Source organism: Anolis carolinensis, chromosome 2 (genome assembly GCF_035594765.1).
Source record: "Anolis carolinensis isolate JA03-04 chromosome 2, rAnoCar3.1.pri, whole genome shotgun sequence".
Lineage (NCBI taxonomy): Eukaryota > Metazoa > Chordata > Lepidosauria > Squamata > Dactyloidae > Anolis > Anolis carolinensis.
The window spans coordinates 227,011,554-227,030,262 of record NC_085842.1 but is presented as its reverse complement, the minus strand read 5'-3'; the positions used below and the strand labels follow the sequence as shown (position 1 = coordinate 227,030,262).

Sequence of the window (18,709 nt, the reverse complement as noted above, 5' to 3'; positions counted from 1 at the left end):
ACCCTGAAAACTTAACCAGTTGACTATAGCATGGAATTTGGTGGACTTTAGGCCATTTTCCTTTGTTATTGCTCAAAAATGTATTATTAATGAGATGTAATCCCCAGCTTTTACTTGAAGGAGGGAAGGATAAATTTCTTATATCAATAAAGATAAAATATTAATCTCTGTGTTTAATTATCATGATTATCTAAACTTGCCATAGAAAAACTTACTATATCCATGGAAACTATCTGATATCAGTTCAAGATATTTTGCTTAGCAGTCTATTTGCTTATACTTTGGTCCTGTGTACCTGTTTCACACCTGCTGCCTGTAAAGCCAGGGGGACATTTACAAATGTATGAGTTCAAGGCATCCACACAGGTTGCTTGGTTCATACAGGGATTGGATTCACACTCATTGATGTTCACTTCACACTGTGACCCTCTGTATCCTGTGACACAATGACATCTGTGAGCAAAAAAAAGAAAGAAAAAAGCACTATTTTTTGTGCAATTAAAACAGCGACAGACCGCTATCCATACAATGCAAAGAAGGCTAGCTACGTGATATCAAAGACGAAAGCATAGGTACTAAATGGCAATACAGTCTGAGCAGACAAATTGGAAAAAAACAAACCAAACCAAAAAGCCAAATGATAAATTTAAGCTAGACTTCTTAGCAAACTCTGCCAAGCTCTGATTTTTAAAAAATATTCTTGATCTGACAACTCTGCTCCCTATGAATCCATTTGGGATTAATACCTAGAAAGTGCATCATTATTAAGTCCTTGGAAGCCACAGCCTAGCCCAGTGGTTTCTAACATGGTGTCTCTGGATATTGAGGTCCTGGACACTGTTGCATATGCAACTATATCTTCAGGGAATACTGTAACCCTAAGGTAAAGTAGGGAAAGTGAGGATCAAATATTTGTGCAGAATGTTTATGGAAGTGGTGGCCAGTATTTTCAATGTGAATGGGGTGGTGAATTCACTTCTGGGATTTAATCTGAACTTCAAACAAGTTATTCAAGGTAATAAATACTATTCCCAAGATAGGTTCAGCACCTTGGATAGCTCTTTTAGAGTTCATGCTAATTTTTGGAGAGCATTTGCAGTTCCATTGACATGGCAGTCACCCGCCTTCAATGGTTTTAGGCTTAATAGAATTTTATTTTAGACTAAATACACAGACAATATATACTTTTTGGGTAACTGGAGGATGTTTAGGAAACATATACACCTATTTCTGGAGCAGATATGAATAACATTGTTAGTGTTGCCAGATCTCAGGCCCTAGTCCCAAGTTTCCTATCTCCTGCTTGAAGAATTATCTTCAAGCAGGAGATGAGTGTGCACATTCTGCTAATTTGGTGAGCTCAGCTCCTAGCAAGTGGAAGAGCTGTGTGCAAATCTCCAGCTAAGTTATGAAAGAAATAGATTGCTACAACTTACAAGGCTTAATTGATTTGTTTCTGCTACTTCAGCAGACTGTTCAGGGAGTATATGTATTCTTTGAAATAGCGTTGTCCTGTTCTTCCAGTTGCATTGGTACCAGGGTTCATCCTTCACTCTGCTCTGCTTCTAACATCTAGCTAAAAGCAAGACAAAATGCCTTTACTTGGAACTGTCTCTTTAGCTGAGAGTTCTGTCTTTCCAGGAAAATATGTTCTTCTTCTGTCACTGTGCTTGTTTGAATGACCAGCTATGATCAACTGTGGTTAATGCATAACACGTGATGATATCACCAGCAGCCATCCCTTAATCTCAATTTTTGGCCTGTAAACATTGGGGGCTGAGACCATCCTGAATTAACAATTGGGGTTTTGAATATCATCATTGAATGATGAAACCACTCATTTGATCTGTTATATAGTGTATTACACAAAAGTAATGTCTATTTTTTTTGGTCTTGTTTACCTGTAGCCGTTGATACCATCTTTGCATGTAGCTCCATTTTTACAAGGTCTGCTGAGACATTCATTAATGTTTTTCTCACACAGAACGCCAATAAACCCAGGAGGGCACCTGCAGAGGAAACTTCCAATCTGATCTTCACAGGTAGCTTTGTTTAAACAAGGGTTTGAAAGGCATTCATTTATTTGTGTTTCACAATTAGTACCTAGAGAATAGTATAAGCAAATTAGACCACACATTAGAAGCAATAAAATGCACAGAGATGGAAAGAAATTAAATAAATAAAATACTGTAGGCATGTGCAAATTTTTTTGAAGTTTTGTAAGTTGGAAGCCATATCCGAAGCATTTGCAGGGCCCACACCAAATATTTTAGAATCGAAACTTGCCCCATACATTTTGGTTTTAGTTTTGTAAATCTCAGAAGGCTCCCAAAGTCAGTTTCATATTCAGTGCAAGGAAGCAAGGCCATTAAGCCAAAAAAGCTGCCTGCCTGCCTGCCTTGCCATTCCTCTCCCTGGAATTAATGGAGTCTCTGCATTAAAAGCAGTGAAAAGAGGAAGCAGTACATTTTGGGAAGGGTAGCCCTATTCCAAAGAATTCAAAAGGCTCTGCTCTAAACTACATTTCCCAATATGTAGTTTACATTAAAAAGCCCCAATTAGAGAAGATTGGTTTGTAGCCAGCCAGATTTCCAATGCATTTGTTAATGGTCTTCACTATGATTTCTGTTCCTGGGCTATAAATGTCATTTCCTAATTGGTTCTGTCATAAAAACATGGGGAAAGTTCATTACACTGCAAAAAATTTGTCTTTGCACAAGCGACATTGCCTTATACATAGCACATTTTGCTTTGTTGAGTCTTCACCAATTTATTTATTTATTTATTTTTCAAACTTATATGCCGCCACTCCCCAAGGGCTCGGAGCGGCTTACAAGAACCGGCTAAAATCAACAATTTAAAAAATTTAGTGAAGTTTCTGCCACAAAGCAAAGTTTCTGGAGTAGAACAACTAGTTTCAAAGTAAGGACTACACAATCAAACAGAAAATAACACTTTGAAACCGGGAACAGATTTTCTTTATTATTATAAAAATGTTGTTTATAAAAACTTTGAAAATTCACCAAAAATCTGTGGATAAGTGAAACATTCTGACACTTGATGGGCTAAGAGTGGTAAATGTGTTCTAACATTTTAGCAAGTTTCACCCCAATAACTTAAACAATGCAGGAGATTGGAGCCTCTGAAGTTTCCCCAATTATAGTAATTTAATTATGCGCATGCACAATTGCTGTAACAAAATTTCATTAGTCTCATTATACTAACGAAATTTTCACTAAGTATACTTTAGAAACACTTTAGAAATGAAGTGCCAGCACGCCCCAGTTTTGCAATGACTTTTGAACCATCCCTATAAAATAGTCTTTTCAGAAAACACTGATTGATTGACTACATTAAAAAAACACAAGGCATTCATTGTAACAGATTGGCTGCTTAGGTGTACAGCAGATGCTGTAATCAATTTCGCTGACATGTTAATTTAAAGTTTAAAGCATTTAACAATACGTAATTTTTCATAAAATATAACTTTCATTTATATAAATGAGACAGCGTGAAATGATGAATCCTATGCATTTCTCAAAATGAAAGAGGGTGTCTCACTTGCCCATTCTTTCAAGACTCTGTGGATAATACAAATTTTCTTGAAGATTATATCAGGTTTAAAACATCTAAAAGGCAGCTTCTTATGAAGGAAAAAAAACCTTCTACAGAGCTTGTTACATCATACAGGTCTACAATAATATATAGACCTCTTCTTCCAATGTCGCCACTATTAAAGGCACAGAAACAAGGACCAATTTTAAATGTTAGCTACTGTTGATAAAAACAATGAAATTCCTTACCCATGAATCCTTCTGTACACAAGCACTGGTAAGAATTGATATCATCAACACAAACTGCTTTATTCAGGCATGGATTTGAACTGCATTCGTTTATATCTTCTTCACATAGCAAGCCTTTAAAGAATTATCGTTACAAAATATGTTAGAGCACATACATACAGTTTTGCACACTTACACATCTGGCTTTGCAATAGTATTTCCTTGGAACACTGAAATATGTCCTCCAAAGTTAGCAGTAAATAATATTTTTAAACCTATTCCATTGATTTATACAGGAGCTGCCAGCTACCACGTGGTCATTAATATCTTTTCACCTTATTCACAAATTCAGGGATCGAATGGCCACCACCACACTATGGCAGGTCTGTAGAACATGGGATACTCCAACCTGCCAGATTTGATAGCTTCTTGGTATTTTGCAGTAACAAGTAAACAATAAAAGCAATGTCCACTGAGCCCCACATGGACTGCATTTAGCTATTGTGACCACAAACTGTACAGGAATACTTTGCAGTATGAAGGAACTTGTGTTATAGGCAATCTTGCATTTTTTGTGTGTCAGGAGTGACTTGAGAAACTGCAAGCTGCTTCTGGTGTGAGAGAATTGGCTGTCTGCAAGGACATTGCACAGGGGATGCCCGGATCCTTGTGGAAGGCTTCTCTTATGTCCCTGCATGGGGAACTGAAGCTAAACAGAGGGAGCTTGCCGGTTCGAACCAGCAACCTTCAAGTCAGCAGTCCTTGCAATATGAAGTATCAATTTTCTCTGACAGGACTAGGTGACTATACTAATGTTAAACTTAAATCGTAAATAATGGTATGGGGATTTTCTTAATAAATATTGGATATACACACTACTACCTTCTTTCTCCTTCTCTGGTGCTTTCATGAAAACTAGATTAGAAAGAAATTATTTCATTTTTAACTAACAGCAATACTTTCAATACGTACAATACTGTGGACGATACAAACTGTGGTTTAGGAACATGTTGGATCAAAATTATGATCAGTTTATGGCTTGTTTTTATAAACCAGTTTAAATCAATGGTAGACAGTCAGGGGTTCGGGGCTTCATTTGCACCCCAGAATCCTCTAGGATTCAGTCCTGCCCAAACAGGCCTCAGTCAGCTGTGCTATTATGCAGCAACAGTGTGCTTTATAATATAAGACTTTCTAACTTCCTGGCATGCAGACTACCCAAACAAAGAACAGCAAATAGGCTGCATGCTGAGGGCCTGGAGGGACATACACTGAGATAGGTATGCTTGGACTGAGCCTCCAATAGTTTATTTAAGCCTCAATAATTAATCCAAACAATTTTGTATAATCAAACGAGGTAAACACAAACCATCACATTATGCTTTCTGTATGTTGCAATGATTTTATGTATATATTCCTCTAATCTCCTGAACATTTTGAAGGTTTTCTCATCAATACACTAATAAGAAACAGCTTCTACTTAAAACAAAAATCCATAGAAGGCAATTGTAAAGATGAAACTAAATATGACCCCCACACACTTTTTTTTTAAAAAAGTATGAAACCTGGAGTTGATGCTTTAGTTCATTGTTTGTCACCTGAGTAGCCTGGCTGGCACTGGCAAGTGAATGCTGCAGTGCCATCCTTGCAAATCCCTTTGTTGAGACAGGGGGATGAACTGCATTCATCAATGTCCTTTTCACATTTTAAGCCTAAAACACAGCCCAAAAGGAAAAAAACACACACACATACACACAAAGAAAATGAAATTATGTTTGGATTACTGAGAGCAAAGCAAGGCAAAACATCAAAGAAATATAAAGTATAAAAATAAATAAAATGGTATTTTTGTAACTTAAAATTGTTTGGAAAGGACACATGAAAACAGTCTAGATGATAACTAGGGAGACATGCAGTCTCATTCTTTCTATTCCTGTTCAGAAACAAGTCCCACTGAAATGTTTGGCTATTTACCTCACACTCCTTCCACACAGTCCTTCTATCCCAGGAACCGATCCCAGTTAATTTAGTTTGAAATGGATTATATGAGTCTGCACTGCCAGAAAACCTGGGCTAAGTTAATATTCTAGGATCAGATCCTGGGATATAGGGACTGCGTGGAACGGCCCTCAGAAAAGGTGGAATAGCAAAGATGGACAGAGTCCCAAGTTTGAAGGTTTTTCACTAGAACTTTGAGAACTTTTAGTTGGGAGTACCATGCAAAGAGACATATATTTTGATTTTAAGAATTTTGAGTCGAGGAATTTGCTTTTAGGGAGCATCTTGACAAGGTAGAAACATCAATGCAGATCCAGAGTGTCAAATCCATGTCAGCATCACTGGAAGCTATACTCTATATCCTGAAACCATTCTGGCAGCTAGGTGACAGCCACATGGCCAAACAGTGCTGGAACTGGTTCTGCGATGCTCGCCTGCGACTCTTGTCTTGTCCCCTTACATCTGCCAATGGTGATGTCCACTAAGCATGAAAATTGAGCTGATCACTACTTGGCATCTGGAGTGATGACATCCAGAGAACCGAGGCAATTGTAGAATGGGGGAAGAGGAAGAAGGAATCACTCCTCCCTTTCCCTGCTTCCTTCTCCAATCATGAAATGTGATGGTGGTGTAACCAACCTTGGCTGCTTTCCAAATAGGAAGCAATACAGCGTACACATGTTAAAAGTTGCAAGTTACACTAGAGTTGTAGGAGAACACTGGAGTATCCCAAGACACTCGTTAAAGTGCATTAAGCAGCTTTAGTCTGTGTTATGCCAAATCATCTCCTTGCATCATGCAATCAGAATTGAGCTGATCTGGCCCTCTGTCAATTTAAAGTGCCAGTGAAGGTGCAAACTTAGTAGCAGAACCAATCTGAATGTACATTATGTTAAGTCAGATGCCACCCCCCTCCCCCGCTACTTGCCTGATAAGCAAATATCTTTTTGCTAAGATGACTTTTTGCAAACTGACTGGCTGCTGAGAAAAATGGATTTTAGCAAGTTAGGACTGCACATTTTTATGTGAAGCACATTAATTGGACTGTGACTTAACGTGATTTTGTGCTTTCAGATTTGCTAATGTTTTTGATAACTGTTTTGAGTACAAGTCTGAGAAACTGGTGGGATATAAATAAAATAAGTAAACAAAATATAATACAAAAAACCTATTGCCAATAGGTATGCCTGATGCTAACCTCTGATACATAAGACTGAATTATCAACAAACCTGACAAGAGTAAGATTATTGGAATTCAACTACACTTATTTCTAAGCACATATAGGATTGTACTAATAAATCTGTGAGACCCATTAGTGTGACAATATTGACACAAAGCCTTAGATAGTTCCTACTACAAAGTATAGCTTTCTTCCATAACTAAAGAAATCATGAGATAGTGACGATTTTTTAATCATTGACTGGCAATTCAAAATGTGCATTTTAACAACAACAATTATCCCAAACAAGATGCTTCACTGTGTCAGCATCCCAACACTGTTGTTTACCTCCATATCCAGGGGGGCATATGCAGATGTACCCACTTCCAACTTGTTTGCAAGTCCCACTGTTATGACACGGTTGAAGGAAACATTCATGGAATGTCTATTGCAATGGAAATAACATCTTTTTTCACAAAAACAAATAAGGCATAAAAGGCAATCACATCTATAAACAATGAACTAATTCTGGTACCCTGCAGATGTCTTTAACTGGAATTTACATAATCTCAAATCAGCAGTTCAGATCAGCAGCAGGTTTGCAATAAATGTAAAAACATTCAGAACACCAGTGGTTCATTCACTGTACTACAGCTTGGAAGACCAAATTAAAATTTCCACTTAGTCATGAAATCACTGAGAATGATTACACACAAGGCTTTAACGTGGGGGCAATTGGGTTTCTTAACCCGATTGGGCCCAGGTTGAAGTCCAGAGACCTCTCTCCAACAATTGGGGGGTGGTGGTGTCCAGATAACCTGCCGGACATAAAACAACCCCCCAGTGAAGCCTTTAAAAAAGAAAATAACTTACTCAGCCACAATTTCTGTGCTGACAATGCTCTCCTGGCAGATAGAAATGACGCACCAGGAGAAGGGGGGGGCAGAAGTGATTTTCGTCTTCCCCCTCCCCCTGGTGCATCATTTCTACTCACCAGGAGAGCTCCAGCAGAACAGTAATGGCGGCCGGGCAGGTTATTTTCTTTTTAGAAGGCTTTTCTTGGGGTTTTGGGAGGGGGCAGAGGCTGTCCTGGGTTTCTTGGGCTACAGGAGCCCAAGAAACCCAAGACAGCTGGGTAGATGGGCACCGGAAGTTGCGTGATGCAATTTCCGATCCCAATTGACACAGCATCCACAGCCTGAAAGACCCGGGTCTTTCCAGCTGTCAAATTACTTTAGGAAAAAGCAGGGTTTTCCTGCTTTATCCTGAATGAATTTGTTTTTAAGTGAGGAGTTGTTTTGATGCCCCATGTGAAAACACAAGAGGCTGTACATTTTAAGTGCTGTCTGGATGTGCCCTGAGTGAGCCACCTCTCTCTTAGCTTAACTACCGTAACAGTATTGCTATGAAAATAAAATGAAACCATATGTAAAACACATGCATGCACACAATCTGGGGCAAAAGTGGGATAAAAATGATGATGAAGAAGATAGCAAATGCAGAAAACAACTCTTTGTTATCATTATTATTTATTTATTACTCACAGAAGATAATTTTCAGATTAATATTTCTGTTAGAAAATTATTTTTGTTCTTGCCTGGCTGCTGATTTTGTATTCTTTGCTGATATTTTCTGGAGCGACTGGCTGGGCTACACTCTCCTCAGCTGCAGAGAAAGTAGAGCCAAAACCTAAATGGGATTGACATGAAAATAGCTGTAAAAGTTACATTTATAAGACTGTTAAATGCAATGTTGCGAAACAGTCAGGGACAGAATTCAACTATATATTAATTACATATTCAATTTAAGCAGAAGCATCTAACAAATAAAAGGTGCCTTACAATAACTCAGCTCAAGTCACATCCAGATTTCTCTTTGAGTTGAAACTTGGGCTGTAGAATTATTGGGAACTACTAAATTATTTAGGGCCAACATTGGCAAATCAGTGTGTTCAAATGAAATTCCATTTGAAATATATTTTTTTAAAAGTTGGCTGGTTAACAGCAAACATGCACACTGATTAGGAATACTCATTCAATCTAGTCTGGCACTTAGTTCAAATGACAACTCCATTAAAACATTTTGGCCTAGAGTCTTAGTTTCTACAGAATATTGCCAATGCAACCTAAGTTAAAATAAATGAAGTTCTTGAACCAGTAAAGAGCTTTGGCAATGTCTGTCTATGAGGACTTAAGGTCCCTGGATTTTAACAGAATTATGCAGATCTAAGATACCCACCTAAGCAAGCAAATCAGAAATATGACAATCTTGAAGCACCTGAAAAGTGGCTTCAGCCTACATATTTTTATGCCTAATAAAACTTATTAGTTTTTGAGGTGCCACAAAAGTGAGTGAGAAATGACGAAGAAAAAGGCTTAAATTCCTCCTGGAGCTCTAACGTATACACTGGTTGTCTGTTTCAGAAAATTAGTAATGCTCCTGAAGACCAAAAACAAATTTAAAATTACCTTCCATATTCCTGATTTGTATATTAAATTATTTGCATTGACTACTCCATACAAACTTAAGCTCTAAACTAATTAATGTCAAAGAAAACATGAACTTTAATCTTGACGGAGGCAAAGGAGCAACACAAAATCTAACATGAAAAAAAAAATTCTACAACATTATTACTGCCAATTGAGCAAGTCTCCCAATAATACCATGTTAATATATCTACACCTACTGGATGAAAATTACAAGAAGAATGGTCTTTAGACAGAGGATAATTCAAGATATCTTTTGTCATCTTTGTTGTGTTAAGACATTCTTCAGAAGGATGGGCTAGTAATCCATCCAGACATAGGATGCTTTGGGAGTTCTTGAAGACATATTGCCTCAAGTTCCTGAAGTCCTATTGCCTATTGACTCTCTGCTGTACATAGTTGTACCGTTCTATTTATTTTAACCTGAATGAAATGCATTATGGAAGATGGGCTGTTGGTTCTTCTCTACCTGCTCTGTTCAATTTCTCCATAAATGTGTGGACATCCACCAGAAAGAGAAGGCGAAGACAATTTACCATTCCTACAGTAAACCTTCCATTGTTACTTTTGTCACCAATATATTTTATCCTTTAGAAAAAACAACTTACTTGAGCAGTCAGTTATAGATCTAGCACCAATCACTGTGGTAGTCCCATAAAATGGACAAGACAGGCAATAGGACTTCCCTGGGTCTGGTTGATAGTAGTCCCTGGGGCAAGGGTGGCAAGGCATTAAACCTGAACGAGAGAATTCTCCAGCTGGACAAGGTACTGTGAAGTGTAAAACAAAACCCAAATAGTTACTACTGCTCTTATCCAGTCACATAAACATTTCTTACACAAAAGATGTTCAATGGTGAAGTAGGCGAGGCAGAAAAAGAAGAGAGTATTGAGATTTCACTGTTAAATTAGACAGATAACCCTTTTTAGAAATTTTATGGAGATGTATGTTTGAGGCTAGGATTCTGCCAAATCTCTAATATATGCAGATCAATCAAAGGACCATAATCTTATTCGCAAGAAAAGTACTTTAAAGCCCACAAGTACTGCGATGGCAACAAATTCAGCTACATTGGTAAGGCAAAACTCCCTGAAAATATTGATACCCGTTGCTTCCCTGAGTTCTGGGTGTTGCATACCTTTGCTCTACATATGGATTCTGTGTAGCCCTATTGTTTACTTTCCTTAGAAAATTATGGGCTTTATACAGAAAGTAGAAGAAAGACGTGACCACATACTGCTGCTCAAAAATATTTGAGTTATGCAGAGATCTGGAATGTAGGCTTATTCTGCACAATGTTTAGCAACATGCTCTTTTCCAGGAATTCAGATGTCACAAACCTCCACATGCTGATACATCCACAGCTCCTCGTTTGACTGTTGCCATATTTTCTGGGCAAGAAATGCATTGCTTCGATCCAGTTGCTGGCTGATATTTGCCAAAAGGACATGATTCACAAATCTCAAGGCCATTTGGTGAATAGGTTCCAGGTTTGCACTGAGCTAATTATGAAAGAACAATACATCAGAATTGAGCAACATCTAGCTTCAAATATGCAGCTAGGCCAACAGCCAAAGACCCAATTAGTCAAAGGCAAAATAACCTATGAAACAAAGAGTGATTGGCTATTTATAAACCATCAGGATCAAGTATCACAACAGCTTGCAAAATACAATTAATATGGACCATCTATCACCATATGTTGAGAAGTGTTTTATGTCTCCATATGAAAAATATATTCTTAAGACAATAAAAATGTACTCCATGTTTGATAAACGCTCACCTTTACATTCTGAAACACTTCTGGAATGGAGATATTCGGTGTAGCTAGCTGATGGGCAGTTCTTACATTCTAGCTGTCCTTCCTCATCCTGGTAAGATCCAATCCAACAACTTTCACATGCATGATGTTCCAGGGAGTAGTACGTACCCAAGGGGCAGTTAACTGTAATTTAATCAGATTAGTCATAGAATATGAAATTAAGATCTTGATGACAATTGCTTTTTTATTGGTAGAGTTTTCAAATGGCACATGATAAGGTAACGGTTTGTGTAGGGAAGCGTTCAGCCCAGAGGCTCTATCACTTTAGTCTCCCACTAAATACTAATAAAATACTAACTTGAATCTGGTGCTTTTAACAACTCATGAAAAATCTGAATCTCAGATGAAGATTAGGGAAATTACAGTACACAGAAAAAACCTCAAGACTTGATGATACGAACGTTGAATATGTTCCAAATCCAAGATGCAGGATTAGAATAGTAATTAAAAGAAAATAATTTGCACCCACAACCTCACAACCATGGCTGCTGTGGATGAGAGAGCACCTTTGATGGCTATCCTGGATGTCTTACAAATAAATAGTACCTTTATATAGAAATCTTCACAGATTGAGCTGCAGAATGAATAGTTGAAGCTACAAATGGGTTCATAAATTTTTAGGATCTTCAAAATTGTTATGACAAGAGGAATTCAAATACTTCACTCTGACAATGAAAAGCTTATCTATCTTCTATATATATAAAAGAGTGATGGAATCCTGGAGACCAACAAAACAACAAAACTAAAGGCCCCCCAACCTCGAAATTTGACAACACAACCCATCATCCATGCCTCCAAGTTGATACAACAAAAAGAAAAGAAAAATAAAGACCTAATTACAGAGAGAGGAATAATTGTTTTTATCCAATTGCTGCCAGTTAGAAGGCTAAGCTCTGCCCACTTGGTCTCCTAGCAACCCACTCAGCCCAGGGGACAGGCAGAGTTAGGCCTCACTAAGGCCTCTTCCACACTGCCTATAAAATACAGATTATCAGTTTTGAACTGGATTATATGGCAGTGTAGACTCAAGGCCCTTCCACACAGCTATATAACCCATTTATAATCTTATATTATCTGCTTTGAACTGAATTATCTTGACTCCACACTGCCATATAATCCACTTCAGTGTGCATTTTATCCAGCTGTGTACAAGGGGCCTCATATCCAGTTTTAAGCAGATAATATAAGATTATAAATATACAGTAGAGTCTCACTTATCCAACATAAACAGGCCGGCAGAACGTTGGATAAGTGAATATGTTGGATAATAAGAAGGGATTCAGGAAAAGCCGATTAAACATCAAATTAGGTAACCGTTATACAAATTAAGCACCAAAACATCACGTTATACAACAAATTTGACAGAAAAAGTAGTTCCATGCACAGTAATATTATGTACTAATTACTGTATTTACAAATTTGCCACCAAAATATCACAATGAATTTAAAACACTGACTACAAAAACATTGACTGCTAAAAGGCAGACTGCATTGGATAATCCAGAACATTGGCTAAGTGAATGTTGGATAAGTGAGATTCTACTGTAATATGAAATAATTACTGTGATAGAATAATACAGAACAACATAATCTCTAAAACCAGGACAGTATATAAAGAGCAACACTCTCAAACCAGGGAAATTGGGAATTTCACAAAGGAAACAATCAGGACCAGCTAACACCTCCCAAGAAAGGATTCTACCAGAATGGAAGCTGAGAAGGGAGTGAAGCAGTGTGCATTACCAAAGTCACTATTATTACTATCATTACTATCATTACTATTTATTAATTATGATGATGATGATGATGATGATGATTATTATTATTATTATTATTATTGTGTTGCTGTGCACACTACAATCTGGCTACAAGTATTCACAAATGCTAAAATCAGAATATATAAAATTACTGTGGTATAATAAAACATAACAATACAATTTTTAAAATCAGAACACTAAATAAACAACACCACTCTGAAAACAAGGGAATTCCAGACAGGAAACAATCAGGGCCAGCTAACACCTCCCAAAAAAAATTCACTCAGGGAGGAAACAGCCAGGCTTTAAAGCTGCAAGGCACTTACATGCTAATCATTTCCCCTAATTGCAGCATTCATACTTGCCTCCAACAGAAAAAAACCCAATCAGAAATATTGTATATTCACAACCTTTAGGAAATAATATCCCCTGATGGCACAGCATGTTAAAGTGCTGAGCTGCTGAACTTCTGGACCGAAAGGTTTGAATTGGGGGAGCGGGGAGAGCCCCCACTGTTAGCCTCAGCTTCTGCCAACCCTAAAGTTCAAAAATATGCAAATGAGAGTACATGAATAGGTACTGCTCCGGCAGGAAGGTAATGGCGCTCCATGCAGTCATGCCACATGACCTTGGAGGAGTCTACGGACAACACCGGCTCTTTGGCTTAGAAATGGAGATGAGTACCAACCCCCTGAGTCAGACATGACTGAACTTAATGTCAGGGGAAAACCTTTACCTTTTACCTTAATTACCACCAATTCCTCAATACTTTATTTCCCATACCACCATACTTCGCCACAGCAACGCGTGGCTGGGCACAGCTAGTGTTAACATAAAGAACAGTTTGTGAGTGCCTATATGTATGTTGTTTCCAGCGACTCTTGTTTTCCGAATCTGTTATAGAGACCCATCAAGACAGATTATTGGAAAATGCTAGAGGTGCAGAAAAGAGATTGAGTTGTGGAAAACTGCCTCTTTATATGGGTCTACATATGCATATAGTACAATAAACTGCATTATATGGGTCTACACTGTTCCAAAGTGAATTATATGACAGTGAAGATCCAGCCACACACACTTTTAAAAGAAAGATAATAAAATAGCATAAACTGGAGTCTTTAGGTGCTGATGTTGCAGAATACTGTTTTAATTCATATTTTAAAAGGGGCTACAGTTTTTTCCAGATACTGTAAATATGATATATACCAGGACTTTGAAGGAATTTTACTTACCGCACATTCGGCCCCTGAGAACAGACCCAGGCCTGCAAAACAGGAAGGCTTTTTCAGCTTCAAGTGAGTTGGTGTCTGCTACAAGCAGTTCAGAAGAAAACTGAAAAGAATACATTGGATCCTTACTGAGAGTCCTTTTCAGCCTTTTTGTGATAGTCTCTAGTGTTTTTAGAAGACGTTGCTGGTTCTCTGATTCCAGTGTATCATTTCGTTCATCGGGCAAAGGTACACTAGCTGGGATTAGGAAAATAAACAAACAAACCTCACACATATACACAGAGACATTACAGATTTGGCTGCCACAATGGGCCACAAGAAAGCAAGAGAGCATAACAATCCTGAGATACAAGACGTAGAACATTATTCTGGCAAAAGTACATGGCTCGTAAAGGATATTCAAAATATCACCCTAGTTCTATAATCAAGCAGATTACATAGGTGCAAATTTGAGGTGAACAGAGTGAAAATTCCCTCAAGAGCAGCTGCACAATACTATTTGTGGTTGCAATTGGATATCTAGTTGCACAATTTCTTTCACAATTAATCACACAAAACGGTTTGTGCACCAAAAAACAACTTTGCATTAGTCAGTAAACTCTGAAAATGCACATTTGGTTTGATGGGCCTTGCCCTAGGATATAATGGGATATTGACTTGAAAAGTTACATTTCGTGGAAAAAAAATACAATTTCCTTACCAGTGATATTAAAAACTAGCTTTATTTTGTAGTCTGTCATTGGTATATTTATCTTTTTGTGCCTTTTGACTCTTGAGTGTGTCACATCCATAGAACCAGCTATTGGCTTAGCTTGTTCCTCTTCAGGGGTTGCTTCAAGGAAATCATCATAGGAATAATCTAGCCGGTTTGCTGTACCCCAGCCACCGGGACCTGAAAGATATTAATGAAAAGGGGAAACAGGACAGTGGAAATAAGCAACAACTTCTACATATGCCAACAACATATCCTGGGATATAGAGCAGTGTAGATACAGCCAAGAACAAACTAGAAATTACAGGCTTTCCCACATAAGGCTTTTTTGTTTGTTTTTCATTGTCAACACCAAGAATCCTCTTATTACATGCCAGAAGTTCTAATTTTGAAAGAATAATGGAATTTCACACTTTTGCTTTAGTCGAGAGCTGTGTTCAATTTCCCTGTCTCTTGGTTTGAATCAACACTGCTCTATATCCTAGCATCTGATCCCCGATCATCTGCTTTGAACTGGATTATGTAAGTCAGCCAGATAATCTGGGATAAGAAGATAACCTGGGATCAGATCCTACAATATAGGGCAGGGTAGATCCAGCCTCAGTCTTTGGCCCCATCTACATTGCCATATAAAATCCAGGTTATCTGCTTTGAAATGGTTATCTGCTTTGAACATGGCAGATAACCCAGTTCAAAACAGACATTGTGGAATTTCCTGCCTTGATCTTCTGGTTTATATGACTGTGTGGAAGGGCCCTGACTCTCTAATAAGCCCCAGTTAGTCAGGGTTTCTTTTTGGGGCTGGGGGTATGTTCTTTTTTTCCAGGAATTTTTTTTAAATTCTCATTTTCTTGTTAAAAATGATCCTGTGGCCTTTCTGCACCCGTGCTCAAAAATAAAAATCAGGTATGCAAAAGAAAGCCAACATATCAAAATAACAGCAGAATGGAAGTATATAGGTGCCATGTTGGCTTGACTCAAATGTGTGGGATTTCTGTGAGCTCGCAGCCCCAATAAAACTGTACTAAATCTAACAAAGCATCTGCAAAGTCACTTTGTCATGCTTCAATCTGTAATTCCCACAAGAAATTGTGCAGAATAGAAATAGTAATGATAGAAGCCAGGAATTAACCTCACTCAGAACACAATAGCCACCTCATGTCTGCTGACTGTAAAAACAGATTAATTAGGAGACTGGCTTATGCATAGCCCTTGGAGACAGAATAGTACCACAACATGGAAAAATTACTGATCCCCCCCCCCCCCAAAAGGTAATAATGATGAGAAAAGAGTGGAATGGAGAGTTCGCAGCTACATCATGTAAAAGCTACCATGACCACACATTCCCATTCCAATTAAACTGCAGTTTAAAGTACCCATATCAATAAAGCCACATGCCTCTGGCTTGTTGGAGACAAGCCATAATTTTGATTCAAATGCTTTGTTCAATCCTATTTACAGATGGAACCAAGCAAGAAAAATATAAGCAATTTGAAAACTTCCAATTTCATCTAACACAGGCTAAATATCTATTCCTAGATCAGTCTTTCATCTGACCTGGAGTACTTCTGTCTTGTCTACATTAACCTTCAATTTGTTCACCCCAATCCTGTTCATTACATCTGCCAAGCATCAGTTTAGCACAGAAACACTTTCCTTGGAATTAAATGGAAAGGAGTTACAAGCTGGTTATCACCTGCATACTACTGTCTTCTTCAGGTAAGGGCCCTTCCACACTGCCCTTATTCCCCAGGAACTGCTTCCAGATTATCTCATTATCCCAGATTATGTGGCAGTTGAGAACCTGGGCCCTTCTACACATGCAGAATAATCTGGATTAATTCAGGCTGGGTGTCGCTAAACTACGATTAGCCAAAATGCGGGAGGAATCAGGTTAAGGGCTGGAAAACATGCGTTTAAAAGTGGCCCTTTAAAGCCAATTCCTCCTGGGAAACATGCATTTTTCCCTGCCTGTGTGAACTTGCAGGCATGGAAGACTTTCCTTCCCTCCTCCCTCTCTTGACTCCCCCCCCCCCCATTTCCCTCTCAACTTACCTAGGAAGCCTTCCATGCACGGTCAGAGCCTTTGCCTCTTTTACTCTTCCCTAAAATACCAATTCCTCTTGAATTTTTGGCCTGTCTGGAAGAGCCCCCATATAATACAGTTTAAAGCAGATAATCTGGGATCAGATCCTGGGATATAGGGCAGTGCAGAAAGGGCCCAAGACAAAATTATTTATAATCCATGCTTACTGAAATATCTCAACATATGTTTGAAATACACCCAATATGCGTGAAATACACCTTAACACATACATAAAACCCAACATGCATATGGATGTAGCAGTACTGCAACATTCTTTCATTTTCATATCTTTGGGTTTTAAGAAAAACAATTTTGGGGTAGATTTGGAATTTGTTGTAGACAATTGTAGTGTTTGTGTGTGAACTGAGAATAACTGTTGCTCAGGCCTCCACTTTGGATTGCCCCAATATTCCTCCCACTTGGCACTGTTTTTCCTCCATGGTTCAAAACATCTGCCAACAAGAGGAAACAAAGATCTCATATGCTGAAGAGAACAAACTGAAACCTGCCTTCCTATACTGCATTATTTACAAGTTAGTGAGCAACAGAATAATTAACTTACCAATTGCAAAGCCGTTTTCATAGTCATAATTATACTCTAAGCAATGTTTCTTGGGGAAATCCTCCAGCCTGCAGTCAATGTCATCAACATCATTGCAAAATGATGGGACCTATGAACCATATTTAAAGAGGAAATAACAAAGGCATGAATTCACAAAGGCAATGTACTAAGCTGACATTAAATAATTTAAATTTTATATTCCAGTTCAGAAATGAATCTGTTTCATCAATCAATAATGTTCATAAATTGAAAAGTAGTCAATAACACTATTCAGAAACAAAAACATGTCACACAAGCAGCAAAAACTAATAGAATAATTAAATAAGAGTCCACATTTGAAGTATAACAGATAAAATTTACTTCTGAATCCCCCCTCCGTAATACATATTGCACATTCAATATTTGGAAGAAAACTAATCCATTTACAATAGATAATTTTGAAGTGCATTACTAACCTACCATTTTACCAAGAGCACTCTGAAAAGCATCCACAAAATTTTTAAGGAGGTTATTGTCATCACATCGTGTTGCTTTGTAGAGCATCTCAAAGGATTTGAAACCATGATTTGCCAAACGATTCACTGAAAAATAGTTGGGTAAACTGACTGTAAAAATGCCAGAAAAGTATATTGGTTTAGTTTATATACTTATGTTAGATATGTTACATCAAAATGGAAATAATTTTCTTGGACCATTTGTATAAACAAACAAACAAGATATGGGCTTGCGGCATTTTTTAAATTAGAAAACAGGGTCTATTAAAGTAAGGCTGCAATCCAATGTGGAGTGGGGTAGAGAAAAGATAAAAACAGAGCTAGAAAAATTTCTTTTTGGGGGCACAAACTTTGAGAATTGCCCTATCTACCATCATCTACGTGGCAATACTGCCTGGGATTTTTTGAGAGTTGTTCAAAAACATGACTTTTCCAAGCATAGGCTAAAATTTTAAAATAAAAGAACCTGAACATAATAAGATTTTATTCCATGTAGATATGTTTCAAATCAGGATCCTTATTTGTAATTATTAAGAAGAAACCAAATATTTTGCTAACATATTTAATCATTAAATTAATTTTTATTACATTTTAATGGCTAGTGATTAAATCCAATTTCTC

The 18,709-nt window shown here is 37.8% G+C and overlaps 1 protein-coding gene across 3 annotated transcripts in view; it reads right to left on the bottom strand.

Annotated features, from left to right (window-relative positions):
• Positions 1 to 18,709, bottom strand: part of svep1 (sushi, von Willebrand factor type A, EGF and pentraxin domain containing 1) — a 145,704-nt gene that overhangs the window by 60,077 nt on the left and 66,918 nt on the right. For 2 of the 3 annotated variants that reach the window (XM_016997358.2, XM_008120499.3), the window contains exons 13-25: positions 18,054 to 18,175; positions 17,595 to 17,703; positions 14,935 to 15,126; positions 14,238 to 14,471; positions 11,210 to 11,371; positions 10,767 to 10,928; positions 10,035 to 10,196; positions 8,538 to 8,629; positions 7,289 to 7,385; positions 5,381 to 5,494; positions 3,804 to 3,917; positions 1,902 to 2,103; positions 296 to 453 (exon numbers count right to left, since the gene is read on the bottom strand). In XM_016997358.2, coding sequence (XP_016852847.1) covers positions 296 to 453; positions 1,902 to 2,103; positions 3,804 to 3,917; positions 5,381 to 5,494; positions 7,289 to 7,385; positions 8,538 to 8,629; positions 10,035 to 10,196; positions 10,767 to 10,928; positions 11,210 to 11,371; positions 14,238 to 14,471; positions 14,935 to 15,126; positions 17,595 to 17,703; positions 18,054 to 18,175 — 1,920 coding nt within the window. The remainder of the gene's footprint in view (positions 1 to 295; positions 454 to 1,901; positions 2,104 to 3,803; positions 3,918 to 5,380; positions 5,495 to 7,288; positions 7,386 to 8,537; positions 8,630 to 10,034; positions 10,197 to 10,766; positions 10,929 to 11,209; positions 11,372 to 14,237; positions 14,472 to 14,934; positions 15,127 to 17,594; positions 17,704 to 18,053; positions 18,176 to 18,709) is intronic. The other variant, XM_062971841.1, reaches the window with a different exon arrangement.